A 20,028-nucleotide genomic window follows, 5' to 3' on the forward strand; every position below is an offset into this window, starting at 1 on the left:
CGTCACTGAAGCCTTTAACATATACTCTGATAATATGCCTTAACCAAAAATTTTTCTGATTATCTTCTTTGTAAATACTGTACTAAATTATTTATTAAAAAACGGGATGAGATGACAGTAACATTTATGTGTAGATTACCACACACCAATAAAAAACAATGTTCTCATTTTACAGATAAGAAAACTAAGGCTCAGAGAAAAAGCCAAAACCAGTACTTACATATCCCGACACCTAGTCCAATCCTAGGAGTATTCGGCTTTCATTTTGTGGCTCAATTTTTATTTAAATTTTTATTTAGAAAATAGCAGCAGTTCTCTTAGGAGTCAGATTAAAATGTCTACAACTACCTTGAATAATCTGAACTACGAGGATCATTAAAACTGCAAACCACTGGACAAATAGGACACTGTTTGTGCCACTTTATTTTTCAAAGGACAGAACTATATGGCTTAGAAAATGAAGGTCTGCACCTTCTCTTATCACTTGCCACACCTAAAGGTATTCCTGTTCAGAGCATGCTGTGTACCTGCTAGACATTTTCTATATTAACACAAATGTACGCACATAACACATATATATATGTGTCATTTATGGCAACTATTCCTAATTGATACCCATATTGCACTGCCCTGGTTAAGCATTTTGGTATCACTCCTCTAAGTGTGTGTGTGTAAGTATGTGTACATATTGTTTATGTTAACATAAACAATAGAAATGTGTATATATACATTCATATATAATTGGCCCTTCTGTGTGATAATGAGAGCTCAAGGGATGATATGCACCTGGCTTTTAATTAACCGTTAATTCAATAAACCCTATTTTATATTTATATAGCATAACACTCCTAGTAAGTATGCCCGAGACTCCTTGGCCCAAGAGTAACTCTAATCCTCAATTTATCAATATATGATAACTCATATCAGGAGTTAGCAAGGGGGATAAAAGCAGAGAGAAACATGAGAAAAAGAAATGGCTTTTATAAAACAGGAAAGTTTCCTACATAAAATTATCAGAAAACGAGAAAGCTTCCTACATAAAATTAAAAAATTAAAAATTTAGTAACATTTAACAATTTGTACTATACTAGTTTGTCAATGAATAATCAGAGATGATAAAGAATGCTGCGAGTTATTGAATATAGCTGGTCATTCTAAGCAGCAACCTGTGCTTCTTAAAGGCTCTAATAATAAAAATGAAATCACCCAGGATTTCCTACATCTTAAGGATCTGAAAATTTACAAACATTTAAGAAATCTAGTAGTGTAAATTATTTGTAGAATATAAACAATTTTTAAAGAAACAAGTCTAATTTTTATTTTTTAATGAAGCTAAAAACATAATGACCAGAAACATTATTACCATTTGTTCATATTTAATGGCATCCTTTTCAGCAATCTGAGCTGCCCTTTCTTTATTCATATAAGCTGCTTTTAATTTCTTCTCCAATTCTCTGAGCTCAACGCTGTTTAAAAAAAAAAAATTTAAATTTTAGGACCATAAGAGAATTAAAACCTCACAGAAAACTGAGTGACTATATTTTTAGTTTTCACACAGAGAAGATACAGGGGGTATTATTTGCTATTCATAGGAAAGATAATTCATTACATTTAATGAATGCCTTTAGGGCATGAGGGCTTACATTTTCTGGTTGAAAAGGATTGCTGCTGTCTTCTATTACTTTCATCTATTTGCTTATCCTGTGTCAATACCATACTATCTCAACTACTGTAAATTATAGTACCTTCATATTCTGGGTAAGTCTCCAATTTTGGTCATCTTTTAAACACTGTCTTAGCCATTCTTGGTACTCTCATTTCCATATATATTTTAGAATCAGCTTGTCAGACTTCAAGATAAATAAAACTGGCTATGTCGTACTGAATTCATAAATCAATTTGGAGTGTATTGATAACTTTACTGAGTCTTCAATAAACATAGTATATCCTTCTAATTATTTAGGTTTTTAAAAAGTCTATCAATAATGTTTGTATCTATGTTTTATTTTGATAAAGTGGTTTTATACTTTTCATTAGGTATTTTTTATGTTCTTGTAAAGATTATTTTTCAAATCTCATTTTCTAATTGTTGATCATTTACAGAAATACAATTAATGTTTACATACTAACTTTATATCCACTATCACTGAATTTACTATTTTTTAGTTTTCAGTTTTACTGATGTACAATATTCAATGAACTTAACATGTTTAAAGGATACAGTTTGGTAAGTTTTGACATGTATGCACCTGTGAAACTATCACTGCAATCAAGATCATGAACACATCCCAATCATTTCCTTATAAACCTGTGGTACCTCTCTTCCACCCCTTTATGTATGCACTTATCCTGAGGCAAACTAATTTTTTGTCACTTTAGGTAGTATGAATTTCCTAGAATTCATATAAATGGAATCATATAGCAGGTACTGTTTTTCTCTGGCTTCTTTCACTCAGAATATTTTGAAATACATCCATTTACTGCATATATTAATTGCTTACTCCTTTTTATTGCAGGATATTATTTTAGATTATAGATAGCCACTCAGATTGCTTATCTATTCACATGTTGATGGACATTTGAGTTGTTTCAAATGTGGACATTGCAAATAAAGCTGCTAAAGAAATTTGAGTACCAGCTGTTTGTGGTCACATGCTTTTGGATAAATACCTCAGAGTGGAATGATCAGGTCATACAGTAGAAGCATGTTCAGCTTTTTAAGAAGCTGCCAAACTGTCTTCTAAAGTGGTTTTTATTTTAATTTCATTATTTATTTCAACTGTTAAATATTGGAGGTACCTGTGCAGACTTGTTACATGGGAATATTGTGTAATACTGATGTTTGGAGTCACCAGGTAGTGAGCACAGAACCAAATAGGTTGTTTTTTAACCCACTCCTCCACTACCCTCTCATAGTCCACAGTGTCTGTTGTTCCCACGTATGTCTATGTGCTCAATGTTTAGTTCCTACCTATAAATGAGAATATGCAGTATTTAGTTTTCTGTTTACTGTTAATTTGTTTAGAATAACGCCCTCCTGCTCCATCCATGTTTCTGCAAAAGATATACTTTCATTCTTTTTATGGCTGTAGAGTATTCCATGGTATGTATGTACCATATTTTCTTTATCCAATCTCCCACTGATGGGCAACTGAGTAGATTCCATGTCTTTGCTATTAAGAATAGCACAGCAGTTAACATATCAGTGCATATGCCTTTTTGGTAGAATGCTTTATTAATTCCTACTTACTTGTAGATTATTTTATTTTATTTTTTGGAGACGGAGTCTCGCTCTGTCACTCAGGCTGGAGTGCAATAGCATGATCTTGGCTCACTGCAACCTCCACCACCCAGGTTCATGTGTTTCTACTGCCTCAGCCTGCCGAGCAGCTGGGACTACAGGTGTGTGCCACCACGTCCAGTTAATTTTTTGTATTTTGAATACAGACAGAGTTATACCCTGTTGGCTAGGATGGTCTCAAACTCCTGACCTCTGGTTATCCACCCGCCTTGGCCTTCTCAAAAACTTAGTTTCCAGACACCAGCCAAGGACCAAACTTACAAGAAGGACTTTCTAAGATAGCAGCCTCATGCCTATTATGTTAACTCTTTCTTGCATGACTTTATTTTAGAGTCATCAATTCCTATTATCATGTTTTATTCTCTATTAGTCAGTTATATTTTCTATTCCAAATTTTTATTATAGATATTACAGCATGTTTGTTTCCAGTTGAATAAATTTATCATTATTATTTGACAAGGAAAGATTCTGGACTTTAACTTCAGTTACTTCCTGTCTCATTTTTGTCACATTTTTAACTGTCTACATATTTTAAATCCCAAAAGACATAATAAATGTTTTATGCATTCAAATTTCACCTAAATTTACTACACATTTACCTCTTGCAATTCTGAAATTAAACTTGGATTCATTTTTTTCTTCTTCTATTAATACCTAATGAAGAACTGCTAGAATTCCCTTTAATGCAATATTACTAATGATCAATCTTCTGTTTTTGCTTCTCAGAAAATGTTATTTTGTGCTCTTAAATCTCATCTATTTTATTTTGTGAATTAACAGCTTATCAGTTCAGAACATAACTGCAGTGGTATTAGCAAGGTAATGGTAATAGTATTAATAAGGAAAAACTGTCTCTGCCTTTTCTTTGAAATGGTTTAGCTGAACTTATATATAAATGATATATGAGGTACTTGTTTTTACTTTCATAAAAGTATGTGTTAACTATGTAATAATTGCATTTAATTAGTTCGGCAATTAATATATAACTATTAATTGTTTAGTGCCATACTTTAAAATAGGATTCCTAAAAATAAACAACTCCAGTTAAAAACAGCAGCAAAGGTTCAGTATCTTTTAAGTACTTTCTTGGATTACAAAACCATGTGCTTAAAAATCAATTAACGAGTCCTATGATTTCTGAAATCAAACAAATATTTTCAAAATAAACTTCAAAGATTTTAAAAATATACCATGCATTTAAAAAAATAATTTATTTTACAGTAAAAAAAGCTTAATCTTAATATAGATGATTTTTAATTAATCAGGATACATTTTAAGCACCAGAGCAAACAGTTCCCTGAATTTAGACCTGCCAATTTGCACATGAATATACCAATTTGAAATATGGTCCATTTCTACATGGCAGTCAAAATTTTAGTATGGCTTGTGCACAAAACAAAAAAACTCTTAGCAATTCTGACACTGCTGAGAGGAAGCATACTCTATGTGAAAGAGTACTTAACTGAATGACTTTTAGTTTGAAAAAAAATTTTATGAAGTACAAAATTCTGGGTGAGTTGTAAATTTTTTGTATATACTCAAGCACTTTTTTTCCTTTTAATTTTTGTGGGTACACAGTATATATCTGTATATAATTATAGGGTACATGAGATGTTTTTATATAGGCATGCAATGCATAATAATCACATCAGGGAAAATGGGAGTATCCGTCTCCTCAAGCATTATTTATCCTTTGTATTACAAACAATCCAATTATACTATTTTAGCTATTTTTAAATGTCCAATGAAATTATTATCAACTATAGTCACCCTGTTGTGCTGTCAAATACTAGTCTTTTTTTTTTTTTTTTTTTTTTTGAGATGGAGTTTTGCTCTTGTTACCCAGGCTGGAGTGCAATGGCGCGATCTTGGCTCACCGCAACTTCCGCCTCCTGGGCTCAGGCAATTCTCCTGCCTCAGCCTCCTGAGTAGCTGGGATTACAGGCATGCGCCATCACGCCCAGCTAGTTTTTTGTATTTTTAGTAGAGACGGGGTTTCACCATGTTGACCAGGATGGTCTCAATCTCTCGACCTCATGATCCACCCGCCTTGGCCTCCCAAAGTGTTGGGATTACAGGCTTGAGCCACCGCGCCCGGCCCGTACTAGTCTTATTCATTCTACTTTTTCTTTTTTGTACCCATGTAAATCTGCTATCTTCTAATTTCTACTGTTTCTCTTCAAGATTCACTCGTACTTCTTACTGCTGCCTCTTTGGAGGTAAGTCTTCTTGGTTCTGGCTGCTTTTATTTTTTTTTATGATTTTCTATTACTTTTGGATTTTAAAAGTCTTATTAGGATGAGTGAAGATATAGTTTTCATTACTTATAATTTTCTAAAAATTCCTGAGCAGCATCTCCTCAAATAATGCTTCTATACTACCCTCTTTCACCTCTACTACCAGGACTAAAATTATATTACTACATCTGCTAGAATTTTCTACCATAGCCCGTATCTCTTTTAAATTCTCATCTGTATTTTTCTATCCTTTTGTCTCTCCATGTTTTATTCTGAGTATTTTCTAGAACCTGTTCAGATTATCCCTTCATCTGTGTCCAATAAAATCTAATTCTGTATTACTGAAGTAAAACATACACTAAAGGGTACAAATCTTAAGTGTACAGCTTGTAGAATGCTGTTGAACATAATGCCATGTGCTTATTGGCCAAGCTCTGCTTCACTCAATTCTCAGCCATTCTGGGGAATCAGCAGAAACCTCTAGAGGAATTGCTGATACAAATACCAGGCTCACATTCTGGATTTCTGCCTTTCACAGATCTTAATTTTATACTTTGCCCAGACTTTCTTTTCTCAGGAGGAACATTTATCTGAAAAATCTAATCTGCAATTGCTAAAAGTGGAAACTCTTCTATTTAATTCTTTTCAGTGAATTAGAGATAAGAAATATTTCATCTTCAGATGCTAAAAACTATGAGTGACAGCTAAAAATTACTGAAGAAGTAGGATCCAAAAAGAGAGTTTGAGACTAGAACAATGCAGATTTTAGCAGTAATTCTAAATTTCTTTTCTAAGAATCAGTAATCTTAGAGAGTCCGATTAGAGTTGTGGAGCCAGAAAAATAAACATGGAAACATTTGCCAAACATATTAACATAATTTAACAAGGTTCAAAATCCCTCATCCATGGTTACTATAATATTCTATTGATGTCCTGCTCAATTAAGATAAAAGCAACAACTATCAAAGTAAATTTCCAATATATTCTACTACATAAGTATATGATGGACATTTACTTGTCCCTGAGTTTTAATTAACAGTGTGACAAGGCTGTTCCCCAAAATTCAACCTTAGGCAGGATCCAGAAACATTCTAGAATACTGTCCTATCATCTGGAGTACCTGACAGTCTTTACTGGAGTATTATACAGAAGTGTAGGGGAAATTAAGGACATTAATAATTTAAACTGTCATCAGAAAAAAAACAAGGATAGTGAATAAACTTAAAGCCAGGTTATATAAGAAATAACTGAAGGAACAAGGGATAGTTTATTAGCAGAAAACATTTAGTGGGTTCATTTGTATGGAAGGACATCCTAAACAAGACAGATCCATGAAGTTACAGAGAAATTAATTTTAAAACAATATGGGGCAAAAGATTATTTAACATTAATCAAGCCACCAATGACCTTTTTTACAGAAGTGGAAAAGTCCACCTTAAACTTCATATGGAACCAAAAGACAACCCACATAGCCAAGACATCCTAAGCAAAAAGAACAAAACTGGAGGCATCATGCTACCTGACTTCAAACTACACTACAAGACTACAGTAATCAAAACAGCATGGTACTGGTACCAAAACAGAGATGTAGACCAATGGAACAGAACAGAGGTCTCGGAGGCAACACCACACATTTACAACCATCTGATCTTTGACAAACCTGACAAAAACAAGCAATGGGGAAAGGATTCCCTGTTTAATAAATGGTGCTAGGAAAACTGGCTAGCCATGTGTAGAAAGCAGAAACTGGACCCCTTCCTGACACCTTACACTAAAATTAACTCCATATGGATTAAAGACTTAAACAAAAGACCTAACATCATAAAAACCCTAGAAGAAAACCTAGGCAAAAACATTCAGGACATAGGCATAGGCAAAGACTTCATGACTAAAACACCAAAAGCACTGGCAACAAAAGCCAAAATAGACAAATGGGATCTAATTAAACTCCAGAGCTTCTGTATAGCAAAAGAAACAATCATAAGAATGAAATGCCAACCAATAGAATGGGAAAAAATTTTTGCAATCTACCCATCTGACAAAGGGCTAATATCCAGAATCTACAAAAAACCAAAACAGACTTACAAGAAAAAAACCACCCCATTCAAAAGTGGGTGAAGAATATGAACAGACACTTTTCAAAAGAAGACATATATGAGGGCAACAAACATGAAAAAAATGCTCATCATCACTGGTCATTAGAGAAATGCAAATCAAAACCACACTGAGATACCATCTCACACCAGTTAGAATGGCGGTCATTAAAAAAATCTGGAGACAACAGATGCTGGAAAGGATGTGGAGAAATAGGAACACTTTCACCCTGCTGGTGAGAGCGTACATTAGTTCAACCATTGTGGAAGACAGTGTGGCAATTCTTAAAGGATCTAGAAATACAAATTCCATTTGACCCAGCAATCCCATTACTGGGTATATACCCAAAGGATTACAAATCATTCTGTTATAAAGACACATACACATATATGTTTACTGTGGCACTGTTTACAATAGCAAAGACCTGGAACCAACCCAAATGCCCATCAGTGATAGACTGGACAAGGAAAATGTGGCACATATACACCATGGTATAATACTGCAGCCATAAAAAAGACGACGTTTGTATCCTTTGTAGGGACATGGATGAATCTGGAAACCATCATTCTCAGCAAACTGACATAAGGATAGAAAATCAAACACTGCATGATCTCACTCACAGGTGGGTGTTGAACAATGAGAACACAAACACAGGGACGGGAGCATCACACACTGGGGTCTGTTGCGGGGGGGGTCTAAGGGAGGGACAGTCGGGGGAGGTTGGGGAGGGATAACATGGGGAGAAATTCCAGATATAGGTGACGGGGGCGGAGGCAGCAAACCACTTTGCCATATATGTACCTATGCAACAATCCTGCATGATCTGCACATGTACCCCAGAACCTAAAGTACAATTTTTAAGAAGTTCCTCCTGCAGTAACTAGAGGTACTGAAACACAGGCTCAACAGTCATTCCAGAAATACTATAGAAAATTTATGTAGAAGTATAAAATTAGTCATTACCTAAGGTTTCTCTTAAGAATAGAAATTCATTTTTTTATAAGAGGTCACTTTAAAATTTATGTGTAAAGGAAAGAACAAGGGGACTGATACTTATTTTTCACTGTAAATATTAACACTTCCATAAATAAAAATTCTTTTCTCAAATAAATATTTATAGGCCTTAAAGCAGTAAGTATTTCCAGGCAAAACATTAACTAAGTGAAATGATACAAACAAAGAAAATTCACTTTCAGGTGCTAAGAATTACATAAGAGTTTAAAGATAGCTTCGCGCAGTGGCAGTATCATAGCCAATGAGGTTTATCCGAGGTGCAAAATTGCTAATTGAAAACTTTTCCCAATACCCTGCCATGAAGACTTGCAATATAGTCGGCATTGGCAATTTTTGACAGTCTCTATGGAGACCGAATTTAAAAAAATAAATAAAGAGTTTAAAGACTAAATAAATGAAATTTAGAGAAACCAAGATACCTGTTTTCTCTTACTTGTTGCCTCATCTTTTCATTTTTTAGACTTTCATGTTTTAGTTTTGCCAATTCCATAGCCAATTTTTCTTCTTGTTTAAGCTGGAGTTCTTTCAATCTCTTGTTTTCTTCTGCCTGAACAAAAAAATGGAACTTCATTATTTGTCCTCTACAATCAGATTTTTTTTCATCAAGGTTGATTTTATAACAGAAAACTGAATGGTTTAAGGGCAACAATCGACTATGTTTTCTTTTAAAATGCAAACTATTGTTTCAATAAATACTTTTTCAAAACATTTATTTTATCATGGAAAATTTCAAATATTGACAATAGTAATATTAAAATACACTCTCAGGAACTCATCACCCACGTTTTCAAAAAATGTCACGATGCTGCTAATCTTTTTTCTCTACCTTCCATTTCACTCTTTTTCCCTTATTCTTTTTTTGCTAGGTTATTTTAAAACAATCCTAGACATCATGTCACTTAACCCCGTAAATAATTCAGTATGAATATCTACCTGATCAGAACTTCTAAATTCTGATGAATATAACAATCATGTCATTAACATGTCTAATTAACAATAATTCCTTTCTTAATGCCTACTGCCATATCCCTATTCAAGCCTCCCCAATTGTCTCAAGATACTTTTTTTCTAGTTGGTTTGCTCAAATCAAAATCCAAACAAGATCCACATATCATCTAATTATTATTTTTCTTAAGTCTCTTTTGTACTCTGTAACAATCACCTCACTACACACTTTTTCCCCCAAGTCACTGATTTGTTATAGAAATTAGGACATACATCCTGTAGAATGTTCCACATTTTGCATTTGACTGATTGCTTCCCCAGGATATATCACTTATTTCTCTTTTATATTTCCTGTTAAATGGCAGAAAGATCTAGAGGTTTGATTAAATTCAGTACCTAATAAAGACACATGAAAAGATGTTCAACATAATTAGCCATCAGGAAATGCAAATTAAAATTACAATGAGATATTACTACGTACCTACTGAAATAGCTAAAATTAAAAACAGTGGCAACACCAGATGCTGGCAAGAAACTATTACTCATATATTGCTGTGTGGGAATGTAAAATGGTACAGGCATTCTGAAAATCAGTTTGATAGAAAACTAACATGCAACTGAGCATGGTGGCCTACACCTGTAATCCCAACACTTTGGGAGGTTGAGGTGGGAGGATTCTTAGGGCCAGGAATTTAAGACCAGCCTGGGCAACATGGACACTGTCTTTACAGAAAATTAGGTAGGTGTGGGGGCACAAATTTGTCGTCCCAGATATTCAGGAAGTTGAGGTGGGAGAACCACCTGAAACCAGGAGTTAGAGGCTACAGTGAGCCATGATCATGCCACTGCACTAAGGCTGCGCAACAGAGCAAGACCCTGTCTCTTGAAAAAAGCCTCCATGCAATTATCACGCAATTCAACAATTTTACCTTTTAAGCATTTATCCCAGTGAAATGAAAACTGTTTATTTTAAAACCTGTATACAAATGTTTACAGCAGGTTTATTTATAATAGCCAATACTGAAAATGCTCCAGACATCATCATGTGAATGGTCAAGTAAACTGTGGTACGTCCATACTATGGAATACTATTCAGCAATAAAAAAAAAATGAAGCAATAAAAAAGAATGCAAGCAAAACTTGAATGAATCTCCAGGAATTATGCTAAGTGAAAAAAGCTAATTCCAAAAGATTACACACAGTTTGATGCCATTTGTATAACATTCTTGGAACATGTTTTTTTTTAATAATTGATATATAATTTATATAGCATAAAATTCACCTTTCACGATTCAGTGATTTTGTTTATTTACAATCTTGTGTTACTGTCACCACTATTTAGTTCCAGAACCTTAAAAACAGACACTGAAGTTTGGGGTTCACAACAAAATTGAACAGAAAGTACACAGAGTTCTCCTATACTCCCTGTCCCCACACTTGCTCAGCCTTCCCTATTATTAACCTCCTCCATTAGACTGGTACATTTGTTACACTCAACCTGTATTTACATTACTTAAACCTGTGCATCATTATCACCCTAAGTCCATAGTTTACATTAAGGTTCATTCTTGGTGGTATACATTCTATGGGTTTTGGCAATGCATAATCATGTGTATCTACAATAGTATTGTACACAATCGTTTCACTACCCTAAAAATCCTCTGCACTCTGTTAAACCCTTCCTCCTTTACAATCCCCAGAACAACTGATCTTTTTACTGTTTCCATAGTTTTGCCTTTCCCAGAATGTCATATAGTTAGAATTATACATAACGGAGCCTTTTTGGACTGGCTTCTTTTACTTAGTAATACTGCATTTAAAGTTCCTCCACATCTTTTCGTGGCTTGATACCTCATTTCATTTTGGCACTGAATAATATTCCATTGTCTGGATGTATCAGTTTATCCTTTACCTATTGAAGGACATCTTGGTTGCTTCTAAATTTTGGCATTTATGCATAATGCTGCTATAAACAGTTGTGCTATGGCAGCTATAAAGCTACCATGTTATAAATACTATGTTTTTATATATGCCATAGATATATATATATGTGATTGCATGTACACACTATATAGAGCACATCTGTGTGTACAATTGTGTGTGGCATAAAATATCAATGCTCCAGAATGTTTATATCACCCCAAAATAAACCTATAACCTGTCAGCAGTCACTCACTACTCCTCTCACCTTTTCCCCCAACCCCTGGGACCCACAAATCTGTTTAATTGTCTCCATGGATTTGCGTATTCTGCATATTTCATATAAATGAAATCACACAACATGTGGCCTTTTTTATCTGGTTTCTTTCACTTAGCATAATGTTTTCAAGGTTTATCCATATTGTAGCATGTATCAGCAATTTATTCCTTTTTTATGGCCGTGTAATATTCCACTGTAATGATGTAATACATTTTGTTTATCCATTTATCAACTGATTGGCATCTGGGTTGTTTCTATTTTTGGGGTGTAATGCATAATGCTGCTATAGATACTCATGTATAAGTTTTTATATAGATACATGCCTTCAATTATCTCTTGGGAAAATATTTAGAACCCAGCTACACCACACCTAGATTTCTGACTTGCAGAAACTGAGATAATAAATAGGTGTAGTTTTAAGCCACTAAGTTGGTGGTAATTTGTTAGCAACAGAAAACTACTATAGCAACTAAAGTGTACTCTTCAAAATTGTCAAGGCCATAAAAGACATGAAAAAGAGGCCAGGCGCGGTGGCTCAAGCCTGTAATCCCAGCACTTTGGGAGGCCGAGGTGGGTGGATCACGAGCTCAAGAGATTGAGACCATCCTGGTCAACATGGTGAAACCCCGTCTCTACTAAAAATACAAAAAATTAGCTAGGCATGGTGGTGCGTGCCTGTAATCCCAGCTACTCAGGAGGCTGAGGCAGGAGAATTGCCTGAACCCAGGAGGCGGAGGTTGCAGTGAGCCGAGATCACGCCACTGCACTCCAGCCTGGGCAACAAGAGTGAAACTCCGTCTCAAAAAAAAAAAAAAAAAAAAGACATGAAAAAGTGAAGAATTCTTACAAACTAGAATAGACAAAGACTGGAGGAGAAACAACTAGATTAAAAATTGGTTATAGCTTATTCAAGTGCAAAGCTTGAGGACAGCCACTCAGGAAACACAAACTCCAAAATAATGGATCATTGTTCCAACACAGGAAAGTTAAGGTTTCACTTATGTAGGCAGAGACAGAGAAGCTTAACAGGGTTGCAACATTTTCCATATAAGGTCAGTATATCTATTATAGCAATTTAATTGGTTATAGACTGCTGCATTCCAAGGAACATTTCCTAAGAAGGGGTAATGATCTTGAGGGGTTTATCTCTGGTGTCTTTCCTAATCATCTACAGAACAAGAATAAGGAAGATTTAATCAGTAATTGGAAAAGCAGAAGTTGTAGCAGCATGCTATGTGACTAAGGACACATAACCACATTCCTCTCAAGGCTAAAAATAATTTAAAGTTCCAACAGCTCTAAGTTTGAATTATTTAATATCACAAGACTAATGAGACATGACAACTAAACGCAATTTGTGATCCTCAAGTAGCAACAAAAGATATTAGTGGAAAAAACAATGAAATCTGAATAAATCTCACAGTTAACAGTACTTCTCCATTTTGATAACTTTTCTATGATTTTCATCTATTTAAGATGTTAAGAAGCAGTCAGGTGAAAGATACATGAGAATTTTCTACAGTATTTTTGCAGCTCTCCTATCAATCTAACACTATTTTTGCAACTCTATCAATCTAAACTTATATCAAAATAAAAATTAAGAACATGCAGATTTCCAAGATTTCTTCACTGAAAAGCCCCAGAAGAAATGATAGCCCAAGAATTATGAGTATACTTATGAGTATACAAGGTAACACCCAAGTTACGTTGAAATATTATTCCCGCTAAATGATAACAGGGCTTCCCAGAGCAATGGCTGAGTCCAGGTGTAGGACAAGAAATATACAAGATGAGCTTTGTATTTCTCAGGGTTCTCTGGAGTAAGTGATTATGAAGGCAGGCAAGTTCTAAGATCTGCAAGGTGAGCTGGCAAGCTGAAGAACTCATGGTTTTGTTCTAGTCTGAGTCCTAAGGGCTGAGAACCAGCAGGCTCAAGATCCAGAACCAATGTTTCAGTTTGAATTCAATGATAAGAAGAAAAAAAAAAAGCAGATGTCCCAGTTTAAAGGCAATCAGGCATGAAGAATTCTCCCTTATTCAAAGGAAGGTCAATCTCTTTGTTCTATTCAGGACTTTGACTGACTGGATGAGGCTAACCTACCTCATCCATGCTTTATACTCAGCACACCGATTTAAATGCTAATCTCATCCAAAACAACCTCACAGAAACAACCAGGATGATGTTTTATCAAATACCTTGGCACCCCAAGGTCCAATCAAGTTGACACATAAAATTATCACAAGTCTAAAAGATTTTGTTTGATAGAAAGCAAGGAAGGTATCAAAGATCAAGGAAATCTTTACAATAGCAAAGACCCGGAACCAACCCAAATGCCCATCAATGATAGACTGGACAGAGAAAATGTGGTACATATACACCATGGAATATTACGCAGCCATCAAAAACGATGAGTTCGTGTCCTTTGTAGGGACACGGATGAACCTGGAAACCATCATTCTCAGCAAACTGACATGAGCAGAAAATCAAACACCACATGTTCTCACTCATAGGCGGGTGTTGAACAATGAGAACACATGGACACAGGGAGGGCAGCACTACACACTGGGGTCTGTTGGGGGAAAATGGGGGAGGGATGGGGGGTAGGGAGGTGGGGAGAGAGAGCATGGGGAGAAATACCAGATATAGGTGAAGGGGAGGAAGACAGCAAATCACACTGCCATGTGTGTACCTATGCAACAATCTTGCATGTTCTTCACATGTACCCCAAAACCTAGAATGCAATTAAAAAAAAAAAGATCAAGGAAATCTTATCAAAATGAAACAAAGGGCTGGGCGCAGTGGCTCACGCATGTAATCCCAGCACTTTGGGAGGCCAAGGCAGGCAGATCCCTCGAAGTCAGGAGTTCCAGACCAGCCTGGCCAACATGGTGAAACCTATTTCTACTAAAAATATAAAAATTCGCTTGGCGTGGTGGTGCAGGCCTGTAATCCCAGCTACTGGGGAGGCTGATGGAGGAGAATCTCTTGATCCCAGGAGGGGAAGGCTGCAATGAGCCAAGATGGTGCCATGGCACTCTAGCCTGAGAGACAGATGAAGACTCTGTCTCAAAAAAAAAAAAAAAAAAAAAAAAAGACACAGAGGCAATATAAAAGGGCATCCATTGGCCAAGGATGAGATCATTGGAGCATCAAAAATAATAAATGCAATTAATTTAAGCACGTAACATCTATGAGTCCATAAAGGTATTTTTAAAGAGAAAAAGTCAAAAACTAAAGAAAAAATTTTAAAAACCACAACATACGTAGACACCAATGGAAGAAAATAGGGCAGCAACTCTTTACCCTGAAAATTAACTCTCCTTTTTCAGTAAGAATAAATAACCCTAGTCAATAATATAAGTTCTTTCATTTTTCTCTTTTTTGGCGGGGATGGGGGTGGGGGCAGGGGAACAGGGTCTCTGTCCTCCAGGCTGAAGTGCAGTGGCAAGATCAAAGCTTCAAGGCTGCCTTGAACTCCTGGGCTCAAGCGATCCTTCCATCTTGGCCTCCCAAAGTGTTAGAATTATAGGGGTGAGACATTACACAGGCCTGAGGTAAAGTTATTTACAGAGGAATTTTAGCTAATTAAATGTGAAAAGAATAAAAATTAGAAAATCAGTGTTTGTAACAACTAACGAAAGAAAAAATTCTTTTGTGAAACCACAGATGACAGTTTGATGGAAACCTTTAGAATGGAGAAACCAGACTGTCTCCCTAAACCCATTGATCAATACTGGCATCACTAAAAGTGAAACAACCAGCCTCATGTGTTCCCTGACGTGACACAGTGACAAGGACAGCACCACCTATGGACTATTCTTGCTAAAAAAAGTTGGACCTCAATCTAATTGTGTCTTTATGGCTAGGTTCTATTTAGAGGAAATATGAAAGATAGGGAAATAAATTAAAGGAACATGAGGAAGCAAACACATATATTCAGAAAGTGGGCTGCCTGATAAAACAGCTGGCTTAGTTTAACAAGCTGAAAACATGAAGTAAAAAAAAAAATGGTGAAGGAGGGGCTGACTGTTTTCAATTAAGAGGGACTTTGACATAACCACCAAATATACTGTATGAACCTTGCTTGGATCTTGGTTAAAATAAACCAACTGTAAAAGCAGATTTTTGACACAATCACAGAAATGTGTTTATGGAATGGGTGAGATAATAGTATTACGGTACTCCATGTAAGAAACCATCCATATTTTGTTAGATGTACACTTAAGTATGTGGGAGACAGTTGGTATGGTACCTAGGATTTTCTTTCAAATTAAAAAATAATAAAAAGAATAAGAAAAACAACCAATCCCTAAGATCTACTTTCTCAGAGTTAAAAAATAAAAAATAAAAAATAAAAGCTTCTGAATTTGGAACACAGAGGGGTGATACCATTTTTAAAATTTGCTTTTGTTATTCTCCACAAAATCCTCCAAAATGTTTAACCTACAGCAGTTACTCAAGAACTATTGACATATCAGACTACCTTTTTTGTATTTATGAGAATTCATTTCTATCATACATCTCAGTTCTTAGTTCCCTTTTCTACCATTCCAATCCCTTAAAATATTGAGAAATACCTAATACGTAAGTGTTGATTTTCTACCACTTAATAATGTACACGTTAATTTTGATAAAATTTTTGAAGGCGTTCTTAAATTTTGTCTTTAGAAATCTATGAAAGGCAACACAATTGTACTTACATGAACAAAACTGGAAGTTAGTAATTATGGATTTCATATTTATGCTAAAAAAAATCTGAGTGCTTATTCTGTACCAGGCACAATTCCAAGGGCCTTGCATGTATTAATTCATTATTAAAACAATCCTAAGTAGGAGATACTATAATTTTTCCCAGTTTTATAGAAAAAAACATGGAAAGTAAAAGCAACTTACTCAAGAGTCCGTAGCTAAGGTATAGCAGTAGCAGAATTCAAAGTCAGGCCCGCTCCAGAAACCCAGCTCTTAACCATTACACTAAGCTGAGGCACAATCAGGCATCCCCTACCTGCTGCTGCTGTTTATCTACTCATTTTCAGCATTAGCAGCTCACTTTCATTATTTCCAAGGTGCAAAATGAAGAAAAAAAATAGTAAAACTTACCTTTTGAATGGCTTCTTCCATATCCAACTCAAACTGTTCATTTTGTAATAATCTGAGAAACTGCTTGCGCTCAACACGGTTATCATTTTCATTCTGTACTATCTGATTCCTAATTTGACTGTTGATGTTTTTCAGCGCTTGGACATGCAATTTTTTGCAGTAGTTTTCATCTACTAATTTCTGATGCCTTTCACTACAGCTCAAATTTCTCCTTTTGGAAGCCTAAGAGACAAGAAAAAATAAGATGCAGATTTTGGTATTCCAAAATATAATTTATAAAAATGCATTGATATAAATCTTAAAGGATATAAAGAGTCTGGCTTCCTTACTAAATTCAAAGGAGTGTATCGAATAAAAAACGTGGTAGATGAATATGTTGATATATCAAATAGGTAGTGTTGTTATTATCTATTTTATAGATGAAACATGAAAAGTAACTTTACCCAAGGTTCTGCAGCTAATAAATAGCTGTACTAGGATTAATCGCACCCTTCAAACCCAGACCTTTACTATCACCAGGTAATTTCTCCTCTCTTCATTCCACCCACCACCACCACTACCACCACAGGGCCATCAAGTGCTGTTCAGAAGCTGGTCAGGTTTTCCTAATATAAATGTAATTGGTCAACTCGCTGCTATTTATCCATTCGCTTTCTCCTACACTTTTATTTCTACTTATTTCTTCAGAGGTTCTACTGGGTAGATTTAAAGTTGTATTTAATACGCTATGGGAAAAATGCCAAAAAGGCTGGAAACCCCACCGCGAGAGTCCCTTATCTAATAGCACCTGAGGCCTCCGAAAACAAAGACAAGTTCCCCACTTAATGATCAGATTAGGTTCAAATCCTTTTTTCAGAAGCAGACTTGCTCTAACTATAATTAAATCAACAAATAAACAAGTAGTTTCAAGTCCCCCCAACTGGCTCACCATCTTGGCTGACGAAAAATAACCCCTCTCGGGCTCCCGCGGCCACCACCTCCCGCCGCAAAGGCAGCAACCAGCCGCGCCAAGGAGCGCAACAGGCTGCGGGCGCTCGGCGTTTACGCGGCGTCCTGGCAACGGCGGAGCCGCGCGCCTTCCGCGCGACCAAAGCCGACCCAAGCCGAACGTGGCCTCTTATTGGGTGCGGTAAGATCCAATCGGCATTGAGCTTCTTAGGACCCGACAGGATGGCTACTTCTACAGGTCTAAATTAGAAAGGCGGGAAGTTCAGATTGTGGTTTGACCGAAGCCCTTTACAGTCGGCTACAGGCTAGATTTCCCTTCAGCGGCCAAACACTGGTTTGAGTGGGTTTGGGAGCCAAGTTGAGATCTGTGGAAACTACACACACAGAAATAAACTACTGTCTAATACATGGAGCCGAAGTTAGTTTCCACGCATGGAGCATCCTGTACGCTAAGTGCCTATTCAGCCAGGTCTGTGCTAGGGACGATGACTGGTTTCAGCCTCAGCAGTGGGAGTCCAGGTCGCTGTCCCCTTTGCTGGGCTGTGAGACACTGAGGGTAGCACGAGTTTCCAGGAGCCTTTACTTCAGCCCCCCCGCCCCACCCCCCCAACTTCCAGAACCTGGTGGTAAATTTTGGGGACTAAAATGTATGAGAGCTACATGAATCTTATTTTGCTATGTGGTCTAGGTACCAACAGAGAGCATGTTACATGATGGCGGGATGGTGGGCTGGTTCATTTCATAGGCAGGTTAGACAGGAATGTCCATTTTAAATGGAAGAGTTTAAGAATGAGAATGTATCAGAGAAATTAGTCAGATGTACTGATTTTAGAAATGATACATTCAGAGAAATCTTGTCGAAAATATTATGATTATTATTTTTTGAGACAGTCTTGCTGTGTCACCCAGAGCAGTGGTGGATCTCAGCTCACTGCAACCTCTGCCTCCCCATTTCAAGCAATTCTCTGCCTCAGCCTTCCCAGTAGCTGGGATGACAGGCACACACCACCATGCCTGGCTAATTTTTGTATCTTTAGTAGAGACAGGGTTCGCCATGTTGGTCAGGCTGGTCTCGAACTCCTGACCTCAGGTCATCCGCCCGCCTCAACCTCCCAAAGTGCTGGGATTACAGGCATGAGCCACCACGCCCAGCCAACACTAAAAAATTTTTTAAAGGCAATTAGTGGCATAACATTGTGTTATTCTAATTTGAATTCTATCTTCTGTAGCAATATGTCTGCTTAAAGATTAATAACAAATAGGACTTCCAATTTCAGTGCTGATATGTAAAAGCTTGGAAGTCGTCACCCCATCCTTGCAACCAGAAAAAAAACAGAACAAACTAAAAATCAGTGACTTCTCCTGACTCCATCTCATACAATTAAGGTTGCTGCTCTCTGTCCTTGGTCATTTATCACATGGTTGCATGTTGCATATCTATGTTGTCTCTACTACTCTACTCATGGCCATCACTGTCTGAAAGGAAAAGAGAGAAGGCATAAACCCGCCCTCTTGGTGTTCTGTGTTAACTGATCACGGATGGAGCAAAGCAGGCAGCCTGCTATAGATTTCTCTTCTTGGCATATTCAACTCCCCAAAGGGTTGGGCCCTCTATAAAAGGGATAGGAGACAGGTATGGGTTCAGGTTTAAACAGGGTATAACACATTCAACAGAGTGTGGGTTTGAATTTGTTCATTCCTAACAGTGAAATAGTGACATTGCAAAGTATTTCAAGAAACATGTATGTTTTTCATTGTTTGCTTCTCGAATTGAGAACTTTTGGTTCTGAAAGGAACTTGAGTTGTAATTTCTCATTTCCAGTATACCCTTGAGTATTGTAGAAGGGTTCATGTAATTGAATAGTTGATCTGTCTGAAAAAAGGATTTTGGCCAGAATATTGACCTAAATTCAAGACAAATGTAATCAACTATAACAACGAGCTGATTTTAACCTTTAAAAAAAATTAGCCTAACAATTATTAAAATTTTAATAGACTATTCTTTTTTCTAAGCAAAGCATTAGGATTACAGAAAAATTGACAGAATACAGAGAATTCTCTCCGTTTTCCCTCTCTTCCCCACCACACCCATACAATTTCCCCCATTTTTAGCTTATACATTAGTGTAGTACATTTGTTACAGCTGATGAACCAATATTAATATTATTAATTAAAGTTTGTAGTCTAC

The 20,028-nt window shown here is 36.3% G+C and overlaps 1 protein-coding gene and 1 non-coding gene across 3 annotated transcripts in view; one reads left to right on the forward strand and one right to left on the reverse strand.

The window, feature by feature from the left end:
- MNS1 (meiosis specific nuclear structural 1) overlaps positions 1 to 17,984 on the reverse strand; it is a 39,068-nt gene extending 21,084 nt beyond the window's left edge. The window contains exons 1-4 of one of the 2 annotated variants that reach the window (XM_003928968.4): positions 17,821 to 17,984; positions 16,893 to 17,114; positions 9,066 to 9,193; positions 1,364 to 1,466 (exon numbers count right to left, since the gene is read on the reverse strand). In XM_003928968.4, the coding sequence (XP_003929017.2) occupies positions 1,364 to 1,466; positions 9,066 to 9,193; positions 16,893 to 17,114; positions 17,821 to 17,823 (456 nt within the window). In that variant the 5' untranslated portion in view covers positions 17,824 to 17,984. The remainder of the gene's footprint in view (positions 1 to 1,363; positions 1,467 to 9,065; positions 9,194 to 16,892; positions 17,115 to 17,820) is intronic. The other variant, XM_010339594.3, reaches the window with a different exon arrangement.
- On the forward strand, positions 8,859 to 8,998 carry LOC120364045 (U4 spliceosomal RNA). The gene has a single exon (XR_005579403.1). It is a non-coding gene; the product is annotated as a U4 spliceosomal RNA (small nuclear RNA).
- Positions 17,985 to 20,028: the final 2,044 nt, after the last annotated feature.

The sequence above is a fragment of the Saimiri boliviensis genome, chromosome 2, assembly GCF_048565385.1.
Source record: "Saimiri boliviensis isolate mSaiBol1 chromosome 2, mSaiBol1.pri, whole genome shotgun sequence".
NCBI classification, from domain to species: domain Eukaryota; kingdom Metazoa; phylum Chordata; class Mammalia; order Primates; family Cebidae; genus Saimiri; species Saimiri boliviensis.